The sequence below is a fragment of the Strix uralensis genome, chromosome 18 (assembly GCF_047716275.1).
Source record: "Strix uralensis isolate ZFMK-TIS-50842 chromosome 18, bStrUra1, whole genome shotgun sequence".
Taxonomy (NCBI): Eukaryota; Metazoa; Chordata; class Aves; order Strigiformes; family Strigidae; genus Strix; species Strix uralensis.
This window is the reverse complement of record NC_133989.1, coordinates 5,770,085-5,786,708: the sequence shown is the minus strand read 5'-3', so window position 1 is coordinate 5,786,708 and position 16,624 is coordinate 5,770,085. Positions and strand designations below refer to the sequence as shown.

General features: G+C 43.3%; 1 protein-coding gene across 1 annotated transcript; it reads left to right on the top strand.

Annotated features, from left to right (window-relative positions):
* Positions 1-273: 273 nt before the first annotated feature.
* Positions 274-15,639, top strand: NPEPL1 (aminopeptidase like 1). Its single transcript, XM_074888213.1, has 12 exons — positions 274-480; positions 1,667-1,852; positions 3,008-3,178; positions 5,574-5,663; positions 6,335-6,416; positions 6,599-6,741; positions 7,293-7,370; positions 10,934-11,034; positions 11,664-11,787; positions 12,959-13,135; positions 13,809-13,919; positions 14,745-15,639. Exons 1-12 carry the CDS (start codon positions 331-333, stop codon positions 14,901-14,903), a joined length of 1,572 nt encoding a protein of 523 aa, XP_074744314.1. The 5' UTR covers positions 274-330; the 3' UTR covers positions 14,904-15,639.
* The last annotated feature ends 985 nt before the right edge of the window (positions 15,640-16,624 follow it).

Sequence of the window (16,624 nt, the reverse complement as noted above, 5' to 3'; positions counted from 1 at the left end):
CGCCGCTACACGCCCCGTCGTGCGGGGGAATCCCGGGGCCAAGGGGCCGCGCGCGGAGCCGAGGGCGCCGGTCCCATGTCGGGGCCGCAGCACGGCGGGGCCCTTTCGGAAGGTGTCGGGAAGGCCCCGGGACCCCGCGGGCCGGGCCGGGCCGGGCCGCTTCCCTCCGCCGCATCCGGGTCCCGCGCCCGCCCGGCCCGGCGCGCTGCCCGCCTGCGGTGCCCGGCGCGGCCGCCGGGGGCCGCCCGCGCCGCCGTGGTGCCCGCCCCGCGGAGCCGGCGGCGGGCGGGGCGGAGCCGGGCCGGGCCGAGCCGGGCCGGGGGCAGGAAGATGGCGAACGTGCAGCTGGAGTTCCAGGCCAGCGCCGGCGAGGCGGACCCGCAGAGCCGCCCGCTGCTCGTCCTGGGCCAGCTCCACAACCTGCACCGCCTGCCCTGGGCCCAGCTGCGGGGCAAGCTGCAGCCGCGGGTCACCGAGGAGGTGAGGCCGGGCCGCGGCGGGAGCGCGGGGGCCCCGTTTCCCCGCACACCCCGCCTGAGGCGGCGGCCCTGGGGCGGGCGGGGAGGGGGAGCGCGGCCCCCGCTCCGGCACCGCCCCCCCACCCCGGGGCGCCCGGCTCCCCCCCCGAGGCCGCGTCTCCCCGCCCCGGCCCCCAGCGGCCTCGTGGTGCGGGGGAGGCGGGGGCTCGCCCGGCCTGCGCGGCGCCGGGGCCTGCTGCGGCCGGGGGGGCCGGCGCCCGGGGAAGGAGCCTCCGGGCCCGCGGGACGGGAACCCGGCCTGGAACCCCGGAGCCGGGGGGCTTTACCCCGTGAAGCCCCCTCGGAGCGGCCCTGAATGGCAACATAAAGGGGAAATGAGGCGCTGGCAGCGGGCTCCGGTCGGAGCCTGTTGCGGCGCTGGGGGGACCCGCGCAGCCCCTCCGCGCCCGCGGGGGCAGCACCGCGGCCTCGCGCCGTGCGCCCACCTCGGCGGTGGAAGGGGCTTTGCCCTGCTCCGAGGTGACACGGGGGTGGCTGCAATTAACGTAATTACTGAAGGTGCCAGATGGCGAGCGGGAGGCAGAGCCTCGCTCCTTGCCCAGGGGGAAGGAGATGGCAGCGCTTCCCCCTCCCCTGCTCCCAGCCCCTGCGCTGGGCTGCGCGGGCCGGTTGATTTAAACGGGGTTGATGGCTCGTGGTAAAATGAGAAATGCTTCGCGTCGCGGCTTTTAGGTCGCTAGATGTTTGGCAGGTATTTTTGCTGGACTCCTGAGTCACTTATAACAATGTTTAGCCTCCTTTTTTGTTTGTTTGTTTTTAATTTAATTGCTAGGTGAGAAAATAAGTCAGGACTAGTAAATCAGTCCATTTATTTATCACTAGTCTCAACTTAAAGGGGCTCTGAAGCAGCCTTTGCGCTAAGTGGTGTGGTTTTAAATTTTAACTCATATGGCTTAGAGATGCTTGTAAGGGAAAGTACATTTGTATTTTCTGGTTAATAAACAGATTTGTTGTATTTCCTGTATCTTTTCACTCTAGAAGTTATTGCATTTAAAAGCGCATGCATAATTCCTTTGTTTCCAACACCTAAAATCCTGCAGGTAAAGAGTGCCTAAATGTAGTGGGGATGAGATGGGAAGAAAAGTCTGATACAGTTATTTGTCTTTAAATTCTTCTTTTCTCTCCAGATATGGCAGTCGGCTTTAAGCACTCTGAATCCAAACCCCACCGACAGCTGTCCTCTCTACCTGAATTATGCCACTGTGGCCGCTTTGCCTTCCAGGGTCAGCCGGCACAATAGCCCATCTGCAGCTCAGTTCATCACCCGCCTGGTTAGAAATTGCCTTCCAGGAGGTGTCAACAGATGTATTGTTGTAAGTGGTTGTTTGAAAATGCTTCTGGTGAAATGTCTAGTTAAGTATTTTCTCGACTTTTCAGGATTTTAGCTGTATCCAAGGCGACCGGAGGTGGGCAAGTTTTACTGATATAATTATACTGACATTTATAAATGGTTTTGCACTGACGTGTAAACAAGACCTAACTATAATAGCTTATGCATGCTCAAGCAGTTGGAGGGAATGAAGGTTGGATATGTATGGAATGTCTTCAACTAGGAATGTCCATGCAAAGGGAACCGGTAGTGGCTTTTTTCAAACTAGGGTTTACGACATTAGAACGTGCTTAAGAAGATTGACGTAGCCTGCATGCAGGGTGCTATGTCTATGTTGCATGACCCATTTAAGGTGCCTTGTTAGTGTTATTCAGTGAATTTTAAAAGTCTTGATGCAGACTAATGCTCCAGTGTGAGTCCTTTGCAGGTCAGGCTCTTGGACTACTTTGGTCATCTTCTGTATGAGCCTGATGTTATTTGTTATTGTGGCTTCTCAAGATTAATTCAGATTTCTAGGTTGTTAGGATTTGTATAATAATCAGTGTCAGTAACAAAATGTAATTATACTCTTCACTTGGAGAACTTATTTGCAAGAGTAATAGCCCTACTTATTTTTTTTCCCTTACGGTTAACTTTGAAAATGTTTAGCTAAAACTGCTTTCCATTGGTAATTTCTGTAATGAACTTCAGAAAAATACGTGTTAAAAAGCTTTTGTGTTAATATTAGCCACATTCTCATATCATTTCTCTCCATTTCGTTTGTTTTGGACATATATTGATGGTTCTCATGCTTTTTTTTTGTCTTGATCTGTAGGCTAACCTGTGTTAATTGCACTAGTATAATTAAAGCAGTCCAGCTCCCTTATAAAGATGTCCTAATTCCCACACAGTCAAGCCCAGCAGTGTAATTCATTTCCATATGGGAAATGAACTGAACCAGTTCAGTGTGGTACTGTTCGTACTGTCACTCCATTCATGCGAAACATGACGTATGAGCATTGATTCAGACATCGGTTATCTCCCACCCCCCTTTTTTTTCTTTCCTCCCTTCTTCACCAATAATATCATAGCTAATAGATCCTTTTAAATGTAGTCTTCCATATCCCTAATGTTGTCTGACTTCTGGCTGGTGTTTCAGATGGTCTGTGAGCGGTCTGAAGTCTTCGCTTCTGCTTGTGCATTGGCCAGGGCTTTCCCGTTGTTCACGCATCGGTCCAGCGCATCAAGACGCACAGAGAAGAAAACTGTAACAGTAGAGTTTTTCCTGGTTGGACAAAACAATGGACCAATAGAAGTGGCAACACTTAAAGTAAGATTTTGGGTTTTTCCATCATCAGTTTTTTCCATTATTTCCTGATTTTATTTTTTTTTTCAATTTCTTGAATGTGCAAATACATCTGTCTCAGGCTACATATGGAGTAGGTGTTGTATCTAAAGGAATAAATTATCCTAGGTCAAAGTTCCTTGAAACTGGTCAGTTCACAGCACCCTGTGAGTAGTAATATTGAACATATTCCTGCAGCAAAGGCTGAAGATGTTGTTCAGAATTTAGATTTCAGGGGTGGAAAACACCAAGCAAATAGCACCAAAAAAATGTCTCCTTTCTCATGTTTATGGTAGAAGGAAACAGTGTATTTTTAGCCTTTAATATCACACTGTCTTTGGTGTATGGGCTTCTCACTTTCTTTTACCTGGGCAAAATCTGTATGTGGCTGTGCAGGTGAATATCACAGTGAAGTCACTAAAAGTTGCTTATTATGGGATCACATACGGCCTCTGCTGTTTCTGCCTGATGTACCTCTTTCGCTGAGTTTTTCTAGCAAAACTGTAGCCAGAAACAAGACCCTAAGAAACAATATAGTGTGGAGATGAGCTATACATAACAGTTAAATATGTCTAAGTCGTCTTTCAATAGCAGATAATCAAACACTGTTTCCCTTACACCTGACTGTTACAGAGAGGAAACTCCACATCAGGTAACTTCTAGTATGCTAGGTCATTCCTCTTCAAGATCTAACTTAAAAGCTATTCTAAAGTTTGCACTTAAGCTGTTCAGCAGCTTCCTGCTCAGTGCTCCAGGGTCTGTGCTTCAGTACAGATGGACACTCACTTAGCCGACCAGTCAGTGAAGTTATATGTATCCCTTAAATTTTGGCAATGGATTTGACAAAGGATACGCTGTTGCTGCATCTGAAATTCACAGAATTCTAGCTTTAGGGTATTTTTTTTTTCTTCCAGTATCTTTTCCTCCATACTTTGTCCTTACTCTGTGAACTGATTTGGCCATAGCAAATGATGCCAGAGCAGTTTTCAGGAAAGTGACAAAGACAGGCATGCTGTGAGTACGACTGTTGATCACTCAATTTTTCCATGCCCCAAATCAGAAAAAACATAACTGGTATCAAAAATAGTTCCTTCAGATAGGTAGATTCCAAACCACTTGGGTTATTTATAACTAAAAAACAAAGCTGAAATTATTTCTACCTCCTGTTCTTCCTCTTGATGTCAGTGCCAAAACTATTACTGGCTTCCTCCAAACTAAATTTTCACCCCTTAAATTCAACCACCACCAGACAGATATTGTAGAGCATGGAGGAGGATTTTTTTAGCTAAACCCCTCCCTTGGCATGTTGCTGTATTTTGCACTTACTGCTTTGTCCAGGTTATTTTATGGGGAGGACTAGCAGGGATTGTCACAGTTTTACAAGGCACTTATTAAATACTGCCATTATTGAGGTTCTCTTTGAGTACCCTGGAAGCCAAACAGCTTGTTTTTGCTAGTCTCGTTGTTTCCCTCAGACTTGACCTTTGGGTTAGAGCACCTCCATTTACCTGCATGGCCCTAATGGTGAATCACTCCAAACCTAGCTTGGCTCCTGAGGAGGTCCTTGTTCCTTTAGGGGAAGTAAAGCAATCAAAAGTAATGGTAGGGAATCAGGCACCATTCCAAAGCAAGCCAAGGTTTATGAGTCTTCTGGGATGCAGAATGTATAGAGTCCTCAGGCCAGCCTGGCCAAGCCAAACTTCAGATGCTGCAGCACGAATGACTATCCAACACATCAGATTCTTTTGAAACCCATCTTGACTCACCCGTCTGCTGTGTGTGGTCTTCAGGGTAGTGTGGCTACTGGAAAGGTTGAACAAAGTTTCCTTCCACCTAATCTTTTTGTTTCCAGTTGTTGATTCACAGGAGTTAAAAGTTGAAGCTTAGTGTCTGGTGCCCTCATTGTCCTCTTTGCCAGGAGGACCCTTCTTTAAGGAAAGACCCTCAGCATGCTCACTGTTGACCACTTTGATTTTGTCCACTCTTGCTTAGATAAGTTTTTATGCAGTCCAGGTGAGGGTCAGTCCATTTTGTCACAGGAATGAGGAAACAGATACATGCATGTTTTAAACAAATATGAAATAGTCCACATTCCCCCTAGGCCTGCCATATAGAATGTCTTATGGTAGTAATCTTTATTGCACTCAGCCAGTCTGCCTGCCATATATAAACTCTGCGGTTTCCCATGTTGTAGATTATGTAATCTCTGCAGGTTTCCAACCCAAGCAACACAACTGCCCATGATTGGTTGCAGTTAAGCATTAATGTGCTCCAGAGGAACCACACATCTGGTGTAGGCTGCACAGGACTAAATGCAAAGCTGTGCAGAAAACCAGCCAAACCAAGGCCAGTTCTCAGGTGTCCTCACTTCTTTTCATAGTGTCTGGCAAGTGCTACAGAAGGAGTCAGGCTGGCTGCTCGAATTGTGGACACCCCATGCAATGAGATGAACACAGACGCCTTCCTGGAGGTAGGTAATACACCTGATGAGTAAGAGTTACTAACTGTAAGTCTAGACTGCAGTTACCAGGAACTAGTGTTGCTATCTCTTAGCAAAACCTGTATGTCAGCAGTGGGAAGCACATCAAAGAACCTGTCCAAAGATGCTGAGGCTATTTCTTTGTCCTTTAGTATTTCGTAGAACTTTACTAAGTTGGAAGGAGGCAGAGTGTACAGCTGGGGGTCAGGAGACATGAGTTCTCTATTCAGTCATGACACTGACTGCTCTGCTAGTGCTAGTGTTGTCTGATGGTGATAAGAATTTCTGAAATTATGGGACAGAAGTTGACATGTTTCCAAATGAGTTTTATCATAAGATCTGGAAAGCTGTCGAGAAAATATTTCTGTCCTGTTGCATCATGATCCAATAGAGTGAACAGCTGGCGTTTACCTCTGAAGATTTCTTTTACTGGCGGAGCTTAAAGGTCAAATTTGTATTTCATGCCATAGTAAGTCAAGGATGTCTCAGTGGAATTAAGCCATTGGAAAACCAGCACCACTCCCAAAATTGTGAATGTTTGTATGTGTATGCATGCAGAAATCACACAAAACCCTTATGTAGGTCCCCGTATGTGTGGAAAGTCACAATTGTGTCCTTCTGATGACTGACTGACGATGTCCTGTTTTCTGTCAATGATAAAGGAAATCAAAAAAGTTGGCAAGGATCTGGGGATTACTCCTACCATTATTCGAGATGAGGAGCTGAAAGAGAGAGGCTTTGGAGGTATATCTTGTTGAAAATTCAGCTTTTTTTCCTAGCAGTTAATTTGAATGTTTTGTGTCTCCACTGTATGTTTTATTTGCACATTCCTGTAACGGTTTTATTGCCCATAGTATTCCAAATAGCCACAGATTGCACCCCGCAGTCTTTCTTCCCTATGAGTGGTTTAATTCTCTGTTTTCCAGGTATCTACGGAGTTGGCAAGGCAGCTCTGCATCCTCCAGCCCTAGCAGTTCTCAGTCACACTCCAGATGGTGCTACACAGACCATTGCATGGGTGGGCAAAGGTATTGTGTATGACACTGGAGGACTCAGCATTAAGGGGAAGGTATATAAACCCTTGTTTTTCTACTGCCTTTGCTTGTTGTTTTCTGATGGAAATAATTCAGTTAATGTCTGTAGGAAACCAAAGTATATTTATTTGAGTAAACACTTGATCTACTGTCATCCATATGGACGCAAGCTACCAGGGGAGAAGACCAAATAGGATTCAAGGAACATTTTACAGAGCAGTTAAATAGCTACCTGATACTTTGCCCTTTAAGTATTGCCCGCTACTAGGAGAAAGGAAGAAACAAAGATGTTTAATTTTTGATTTTGGAGACATATCCAAAACCCATTTGAGTTGGCTCCAGTACAAATCTTGTAAACAACATTTTTCTTTTTTCTTTTCTAAAAATTTAGCAGCAGAGGTTTAGTATTTTCCCATTCTAAGGCAAGATCAACCAATAAGCAGGTGCACATGTTCTGTGTTTCTATTTCGACTGAGCACTGTCAAGCCTAGAGTTACAGAAGCATCAGAAATACTAGTTTTAGCAGGCAGTATGTGAAATTCTCTTTTAAACTTAAAAAAAAATCTCTATGGTTCTGTTTAAACAGACTACTATGCCTGGAATGAAACGAGACTGTGGTGGAGCAGCTGCTATTTTGGGTGCCTTCAAAGCCACTGTAAAGCAAGTAAGTAAAATGTGTTAATTGATATCATGTATCCAAGCATTGCCAAAGAGCAGTCTGGCTTTTGGATATATTCCGAGATATGGGGGCCAGTCTAATCCTGAAGTTCTGACTATTAGTGATCTTGAGCTGCTCTGCTCTTTCTGCTATTTCATGAAAATATTTCAAATCTTTACCGGGATCTTGAGAATTGTGAGAAATTCTTTGAGTGCTGGGGGTTTTTTTTAAGAGTCTTTCTTGAATTTCAGGGTTTTTCTGTGGACTGAGTGGTTTCTAGTTCCTTGAATCAGATTTATACCCAAGTTATCCAGTGCTGATTTTGTTTAAGCTGTGGGATTTGGGGCAGCTGTCATCCCCTTAGCAAAGAAGGGGATGAGTGACTCTGGAATATGAAATCTGTCCATATTCCAAATCCTGTGCCAGTTCTAATATTAACCTACTGGGGAAGTGGCAGCTCTAGTCTCATCAGGTGCTGCTTGTTGGTTTGCTCCTGTGGTCAGAAAGTAGTAGGGGAGCTGAGAGAAAGCCAGGTTTTGAAATATGAAGAATTAAAAAAATGCATATTGCACTTTAACAATATGAACTGAGGAAAAGAAGCGGCCACTGCCAATAGAACTCTGCCCTCTCCACAAATCCAGTGACTGAGTCTTGCTGACAGAGCAGCTATTGCCTCCAAGGAGTATCCAAAGTTCAAAGAACGTTTACTGCTGCAGATTAATGCATAGATTTGATGGAAGCTCAGTCCAGAGGATGATCAGTGCCAAATTCCCATTTCTCAACAGTTTAGCTCTGTGCCTTGGCCCCAGCAGCATGTTTGATGTGGAAAGATTGTAAACTTCACAGTTATCTGCAGAGACTTAAAATTGAAAACAGATTTGTGAGCTGCACTTTGGGCAGAACGGCTAGCTTTCCATAGCTAGGTCCTTCAGAAAGTTAGATCACACATTTGCAAAGGACAAGAGCTAGAACTTACACTGTGCTTTGGGAGAGTCTGGGAAAGCCATGGATGTGGTACCTTCTTCCGGTGATTCCGTCCTTGTTTCCGAAGTAGTTTTGTGTGTAATTATCTGCACTGAGAGAAGTTGCATTCACAATCACAGTAGGTGTGAATGTAAGTGATCTGTCATTTCATACTCAATTATTGTAACAATGAATAAACTGGCAGTAATATGTTGGGACAAACTGAGCCTGAAGAAGCTGTCATACCTCACAAGAAATTTGTGCCTTTATGTGTAAATACAAAAGAATGGTCTCACTGCTTAATTTTGTAACCTCATGTAAGAAGACCTGTTAATGAAGTCCATACAGAAAATATATTGCAGATTGGCAGTGGAAAGAATTTGTCATTACTGTTTCAGGATTTTTTTTTTTAAATCCTCTTAAGAATGATACAAAGCTGGAAGGGTTTTAAATTAGCTGTGCTTTGTCACAGAGACTGGAGTTGGAAATGTTTATTGGATAGAGAGCTCTGTGGGAAGAGGGGCAGAGGTTATTATCCATCTTCAGAAAATACCTGCCTATATGCTGTTCAGCAGTTTTACAATGTGATTTAAAAGGCTTTGGATAGCAAAATAAAGCACATGAGTTTTCCTAGATAGATGCATTTCATCCATTGTGAGCTTTCCAACACAGGGGAGAAGAGTAAAACATTCACTTAAACTTTTGAAATCCTTCTTGATCTTACATGCTAACATAGTGAATCCTGCTTTTAAAGAGCTAGACACAGAATGGGATCCAGGAAAAGGCAACTGATACTGGAAGTGCTTTTTCACTTTTTGACAGTAGATTAATCACATCTCCCACTTGGAGGAGGAGTTTTTGCTGCACAGACCATTTTGGAAGAGCAAAGGGTCACAGCTGGAAGGTTACCTCATCAACAATGCTGTTTGCCCACTGGCTGGACTAGAAACTGCAAAGTTACTTTATGGCTTCTAGATGCTGCTCATTATTTTGAAAGGTTTTGATTGATGCATTTGCCATTTAGACTTCAGAACATGAGCTGATTCAGCAAGTCCAGATTTCTTCAGCTACAGACTTTTATCAAGAGATTAACAGTAAAACTGACCCTGGTTTCCCTAGAAATTTTAAGGATAGCTATCCCAGTTGAGGAGGAGCTATGTTTTTATTTGTTAAATGCTGCTGTCTCCCTTTCTGTTCCTAGAATCCCTCCACACAATACAGCTGTTATTTAAATAATAAAACCATCATACATTTTAAAACATCATCCATAACTATATAAGCACTTGATTTTAAACCAAAGTAAATCTGAATGGGGTGTGCCAGAAGAGAGGAGGCTAAGGGCGGGGGAGTTTGAAAATGCTGTGTGCCTTCCAGCAGGATGATACATTAAAAAAAAAAAAACAACACCCACCCCCCCAAAAAAACCCAACCCAAATTCATCTTAGCATGGATATTTTTGGTTCTACATGGAAAGAGAGAGGATAGATCCTGATAGGGTGGATCTGACCTGTGGTGTAGGTTGGATGCTGAAGGGCAGCAAGCTGTCTCGTTGGCAGCTGGGACATCCACTGAGACAGGGGAATACCACCATGTTCTGGAATTGCCATGATCAAAGTTACTTCCCAGCAAAATTCTCAGAGATGAAATCTGTTCACCTGGTTGGTTGGGTTTTTATAGGGAAAGTATACAGTTCACAAATGGCTGCATATCAGCATTTACTATTTCCGTCATTTTCCACTATAGGCTCTTCTTCCGCAGTGTGGCAGAAATGACAGGAAGGAGCTCAGTTTCTCAGATGGCCCCAGCTGTATCTTTGTTGTTACTGGAGACAAAATAAAAGCAGTGGAAAATACGGGGTTTGGAAAATAATCCCAAGCATCCTGACTGACTGTGTAACGTCCTCTCACAAGCCTTTGTAATTGTCACTTTGAAAGCATCCGTTGCTTGGATCTTTCCTTCGTGACTACACAGTTTGGACATGTTGTTTGTGATCTCTGTTGTGAGTCAATGTTAGAGTTGTATTAAAATTAGATGAGTGCAGCGTCGCATCTTTGGAGATGTATTCTGCCAGTTTTCATACGGGGGTACTGTAGTTTAGTGACTTAGGGTTTGGTTTTGGTGGGCCTGGCAGTTTCCTGGTGAGCTCAGTGGGCTTTGGAGTTGTGCTTGTGAAGATCTTACTGGAACTGGCTGTAAAGACCTGAACGTGCTCTTCCCAGGGAATCAGTTTGACTAAATGTAACCCCCTCCAGTTCCATCTGCACACTGCTATAAGAGGTGTTTTAATTTGGATATCTTGCGACTGAGAGAAGATAGTACAGATCACTGCTTAATTGACGAGGGCTTTCTAGATCCCTTCCCCAGTTGTCTGTCACATGCATGTAGGCTTTTATGCACGCTCCAGTGAGAACTCTAAAACCAGTATTAGATGTTACCTCCTTGCCCGCTTTCTATAGCTCTTGGCCTCAGCTTCAAGATATTCCTCACAGATTTCCCATGTAATTAGTGGCATTGCTGTCAAGAAGTCATAATCCTTCATTGATTTCAGTCCCAATAAATTAGCCTGATGTGAATCAAAAGCCATTTCTCTCCTGTTGTTGTTACAGGGTTTTAAAGACAATCTTCATGCTGTTTTTTGTTTGGCCGAGAATGCAGTCGGACCACGTGCAACAAGACCTGACGACATTCATGTTCTTTACTCTGGAAAGTAAGATTGTATCTATCCTTTTCAGAGAAATACTGAGAGGAGACATCATCTGTATATCTGAGTACCATGCAGATGATGAACCTGTCCTTCATCAGCTTCCCTAAATACTCATAATTGTATTTCAGACAGTCGTAACAGTGAGTCTTAAGTGCGCTTAGAGTTTCCTGTTGGATATGTAAATACACATCAAAATACATATCATAGAGTGAGAGCTGAAGTTTCCGTAAAGCGCTCGGATTTAGGCATTTCTTCCAGTACAACCAGTTTTCTGTGTCCATGTGTAGTCTATATTGTCTCAGTCGCAGAGGCAGGCTACCACTGTATAAGCATCTCTTCTTGTTTTAAGCGGAGTATGATACCTCTTCGTATGGCAGGAATTTGTAAAATTCCAGCTCGACATGCTAGGCATTATACAGGCCCAGCAAGTAGACCCAACCACGAGGACAGGACTATTGTAACCCTTTTCCATGTGTGCTCTGGATGCTTGCAGCTGGGGAATAAGCAGCCGTACAGACTTGCAGAGTCAAATAAGAAAGCACATTAGGTTTGAGTCTGCTTTCTAGTTCAGACAGATGAGTCAACTTCCAGCCTGAAGCACTGTTGTATTAAACACCCTCTCTTCTTCCTAGAACTGTGGAAATCAATAACACTGATGCAGAAGGTAGACTGATACTGGCTGATGGAGTAGCTTATGCGTGCAAGGATCTTGGAGCTGATATCATTCTTGATATGGCCACTCTTACTGGAGCTCAGGTACTGATACTGAACTGCTAGTGGACAGGAGGGGCATCCTTCTACTGTCTGTGCATTCTACACTTCTTTGCCTCTGTTCTGCTTGTCTTTAGGGGAAAGTAGATACCGTGAACTGTTGTGCTTGATGGTGACTTCCTAAACTTATGCAAGAGAAAGTTGCCAACAGCAACCCCAGTAAATGGTAATCTTCTGTACACATGGCATGTGCCATGGGTGTGTTACATTTAACTGCATTATCAAGCAGTGTTTTCTGTTCTTTATGCAACTTTTTTGCTCTTGCATACTTAAAATGGTATTCTTCTGATGACATTAGCATCTGATGTAAGTGATCCAGTACTCAGTGTGTGCAATTCAGTAGCTTTATAATTAGCAGAAGTGATTTGATGATAGTGATAAGGAATTTTCTTGTCCGTAAGATGGCTTACATTGTAAGTCATACAGAGTGTGATACAAGGGAACAAATTTAGTGCTATTATTTTTTGAAATCTGTTCCTGTTTTATAGAAGGTTATATGGATGAGCAGTGATTCTTGTGGTTTAATTTTCTAGAAAATGGGTTGGTGTTTATATCAGGAGAAATGGTGGCAAATTTTAGAAACATGAATGTTGCATACACTGGTGTAAACATCAATCCTTTGAAAGTTTCCCATCACTGTCCTACTGGAAAACTGGTGTGATGGTGGCTTCTGGGTTTTATATATTTGGAAGGAAGCAACCTTTCCAATGAATGAGGATGTTGCATTCAGACTATTTGTGTGATTGATGCATGTTGCTGGGGTATCCTCTGTGTGTGTGTTAGATGTTTTATTTATAATTCATTGTTGATTTAATTTTATTTCTAAGGATAAATAATTGTAAAGTGATATAGTTTGCTTGTTCAGTAACTATAAAGAAATAATTTTGTGGGACGGTGGTTTGAATAGGCCAGACAAATGCAGACTATTTCACTGCAGAATGGATTTTCAGAAATTTTAAAAGATTCAGCAGTAGCTACAGTGTCTTTGTCTACATTTGTAACACTAACTTCTTGTGGAGTAGTTTTGAGACTTTTTTTCTTGGTGGTTTTGTTAGATGGAAAGCAGCTGTTAATGTTGAGAAGGGAGTAGTACAGAATTATCCTACCCAGCACAGTTAAGGTGAATCCTTCCTGATTTTGTCTTATATCTCACTAGGGAATTGCTACAGGAAAGTATCATGCTGCTGTCCTTACCAATAACGAAGAATGGGAAAAGGCTTGTGTTAAAGCTGGCCGGAACTGTGGAGACTTGGTCCATCCTCTTGTGTATTGCCCTGAGCTCCACTTCAGTGAATTTACCTCTGCTGTAGCTGATATGAAGAACTCTGTGGCGGTAAGATTATTTTTTCTTTTAAATTTCATTTATTACATAAAAATGTGTTTTCTGGATAATGTGCTGGCCTGTTGGTATCTGGCTGAAAGCTCTTCAGGTGGGCTATAATCTTTTACAAATGGGCCATATAATTATGGCCTTCAGGGTTTCTTACCTGGGGATTTTGCAGGCTGTATGTCACTACACTGATACTTAGTGTCAATTTTAAACAGGGTAGCTTTCTGCAAAGGTATCTTTGGGCTGCTTGCGTTTTGAGCATGGCCCCAAGATGAATGCTAAATTCCTGGATGGAGACAGTTTAAAGATGGGTATTCCTCAGATCGTACATAACCAGCAGAGGCAGTAACTGGGAATGCAGAAACCAGGAAATTGAGGACAGAGGCCTTGGGAATTGCTGCAGCTGCTTTTGCTGTGTTTGAGAGTTACAACGTGCAGTTAAGTTCCAAAAACATTGCAGGAAAGAGCTTAGGCAGAAGAGGAATTGAGCGGGGCCAGACTGCTACCGGGGATTAAGTTAAAGGATTTACAGTATAGCTGGTTTGCAAGACTGTGTTTTAGGATCATTCATTAAGCTTTGAACTAGATTTGCACAACTGTTTTTTCTGTAGGCAAGAATAAAACATTGACATTTTCTTTTCTTGCAAGACCAGCTGTATTTTTATTGTTTCTGCAGGACCGAGACAATACTCCAAGCTCCTGTGCTGGGCTCTTCATTGCTTCTCACATCGGCTTTGACTGGCCTGGAGTGTGGGTCCATATAGACATTGCTGCGCCTGTCCATGCAGTGAGTATGTTCCTATGACTTCAGATATGTTCCTGGGCAAGCAAGCTGGGTAAAAAAATGGCTCGTGCCTGCAAATACTCTGAATTCTGTGCCATCAAATTCAAAGCAAGAGAATTAAGTGAAGAAGAGTTATTTTGAAAAGCATTGACTCTTCAATCTGCGTTGGGAATTTCTGTGTTTTGGTAGCTTCATCCGTTCATATTTTTTAACTTGTTTTTAAAATATTCTACTGGTCACTTTAGTCAGCCACATCTTGATTGTTGTAAACTTTGACAGCTTGCCTGCTTTCTGTTCATGGCAATAATCCTAGCCTTATATTTTCACCCATATTGTTTTAAGGTGATTGACCAGTTGATCATCCTGTCTGTTGACCTGCAGTAGAGAAAACACTTGTTTTCTCTTGGGGGGTTTTCTCTCCTCCCTTTGATGGAACTTGTGTATATTCTTTTTTCCTAAAAAACAAGCCAATTTACTCCCCACTGCCTCCTTTTTTTTAAACCCAACTTACTCAGCTCATACTCCAAATCCATGCTCACACTGGATGGAACATTCCCTGCCCTGAGCAACGCTAGCATAAATCCTCCCTAGAGTCAGTGTGAGCTCTGTTCCCATGTGAATTAACTGACATTTTGGTTTAATGTAACAGGGATAGATTCCCATAGCAGTAAGGATACAGAAGCACAAGCTGAGCAGGCCTGTCCGGGACCCTGAGTATTTGCTGTGGCCATGTGCCATCACTGCTATCAAATTAAAACTAGATTCAAATGATACAATCTGAAGTGTGAATTGTGTGTTTTTTCTTTTTTTTTTTTTTTTTTCCCCTAGGGTGAACGAGCTACTGGCTATGGCGTGGCTTTGTTGCTGTCCCTGTTTGGAGGGGCATCTGAAGACCCTTTGCTAAACATGGTGTCCCCTCTTGGGTGCAACGGCGACTCTCCCACCGAAGATATGGAGAGGGATTCCAAAAGGCGACGCCTGGTTTAATGCACCCCAGCCCGAAGTGACGGGGTGCGGGGGTTACCTCACTTTGCACTGATTCATTCTCGAGCAATGAAAATGTCACACGTCAAAAATTGCCATTTTTTTTACTATCATGATAAGATTTATTACTTGTTTCTGATAAAAACAGCCTGATTTCTTGTTTTTTTTAAATTATTGGTGCACACAGTTGCTGAACGATATCAGTGGTGCAGAGTCCAGGCTCAACTAACTGTATCAGGAAGAGGGCACATCCTCCTCTGAGCTCCTCACAAAACCTAACTAAGTGCATTAATGCATGAGAAGCTCTCTCTAGTCTGAAGAAGCAACTGCAGCTCTTGCTTACAAAGCCTTCTGAATTACTTATTATATGTGAGGTTTTATCAGACATTTCTGCAGGCCCCAGTACATCTCAGAACACAGGACAAGGGAAAAAACCTCTGTAGACTTGGCTTGTTCAATGACAATGTAGCTTAGCAACAAAGGAGATGTAATGAAAAAAGGCCTATAGTTTTAATAAGGTGCTGTTTCGCATGTTTAATGTTTTTCTGACCTGTAAAATCGGCGAGAGTGGTCCAGAACATATCTCTACGTAAATCTTTCACATACAATTACAGAATGTATTCATGTTAAATGAGGAAAAAAATAGAGGGACTGTGATTGAGTAAAATCAGTTTACAAAGCAGAGTGGCTTCTTGCCACTTAATAAATTTATTATTATTAAAGCAGCTTATGTATCCCATGTGGCGTTTCATGGTGTTATTTACATTTCTGAGTCTGTGCACGACACCATTCCTCTGTTCAAATTCCTTTCCCCAGCACTCATACACCTGAAAACAGACTATTCTAATAGAGTAACAGCTTATACTGAATGGTTTGGGGCAGTTCTGAAGAACTTACACTGATTCACTTCATTTGTTTGATTCAACAGTAATCAGGGATGTGTGTAAACCAGTCACAAGGAGCTTACAAGCACTAGTTTGGCTTGGACACCCACGGGAAGTGACTTGCCCTGATTTATGTCATGTCAGCAGCAGAGCTGGGAACAGAGTGACCACATTTAATCAGTGCTGGTCCCTGCCTAGTGGCTCAAGCGTCAGCCTTTGGAAACATTTCTTGGCTCAGCCAGAGTGTTGATGGTGAAAAATCCCACCCAGCACACACTTTTGGCTGCTTTGCAGATAAAGTCAAGCTGAGTTGTGATGAATTACACCTTTCCTGTGTTGGAGGTGATCTCTGAAGAGAACTGGTGCAAGGTTTTAGATGGAGTGCCAACAATGAGGCACACATCTGGTTTAACCATGAGTCTTTCTGATTAAAGACTTCATGGAAATCAACTCAGAAGGGAGAAGAAACAACATTTTTCATTCTGGTTTTGTGGCTATATTTGATTCTTGGGTAGAATGTAACTTTTTTTTAAAAAAAAAACAAACTTCATTACTTCCAGTATTGCCTTTCCCTTGCTGTTCTGGTTCCCTGGTCCACTTGATTGTAGTTTTAAGAGATCTATATATAAATGAGTTCTGCCTTTGGTCGTTCTAGACACTCAGTATAAAGCACTGTCTGGTACCAAAAACTGTTGTGGGAAATGTTTTGATGAAGAGTTATTTTCATTACTGACTCAGTGTGACTACTGAAGCTAATGGCAAAATGTCCAGTGCTCTGAAATCAAGTCTTCCATCTCCATCCTGTAGAAACATCAGATTAATAAATTCTAATTTTGAAAA

Bases quoted from the DNA above. Each gene is read 5' to 3' on its own strand.
- NPEPL1 (XM_074888213.1), top strand. From the start codon at position 331: ATGGCGAACGTGCAGCTGGAGTTCCAGGCCAGCGCCGGCGAGGCGGAC. The intron at 481-1,666 runs GTGAGGCCGGGC...TTTTCTCTCCAG, and splicing joins AGCCGCGGGTCACCGAGGAG to ATATGGCAGTCGGCTTTAAG. The intron at 3,179-5,573 runs GTAAGATTTTGG...TTCTTTTCATAG, and splicing joins TAGAAGTGGCAACACTTAAA to TGTCTGGCAAGTGCTACAGA.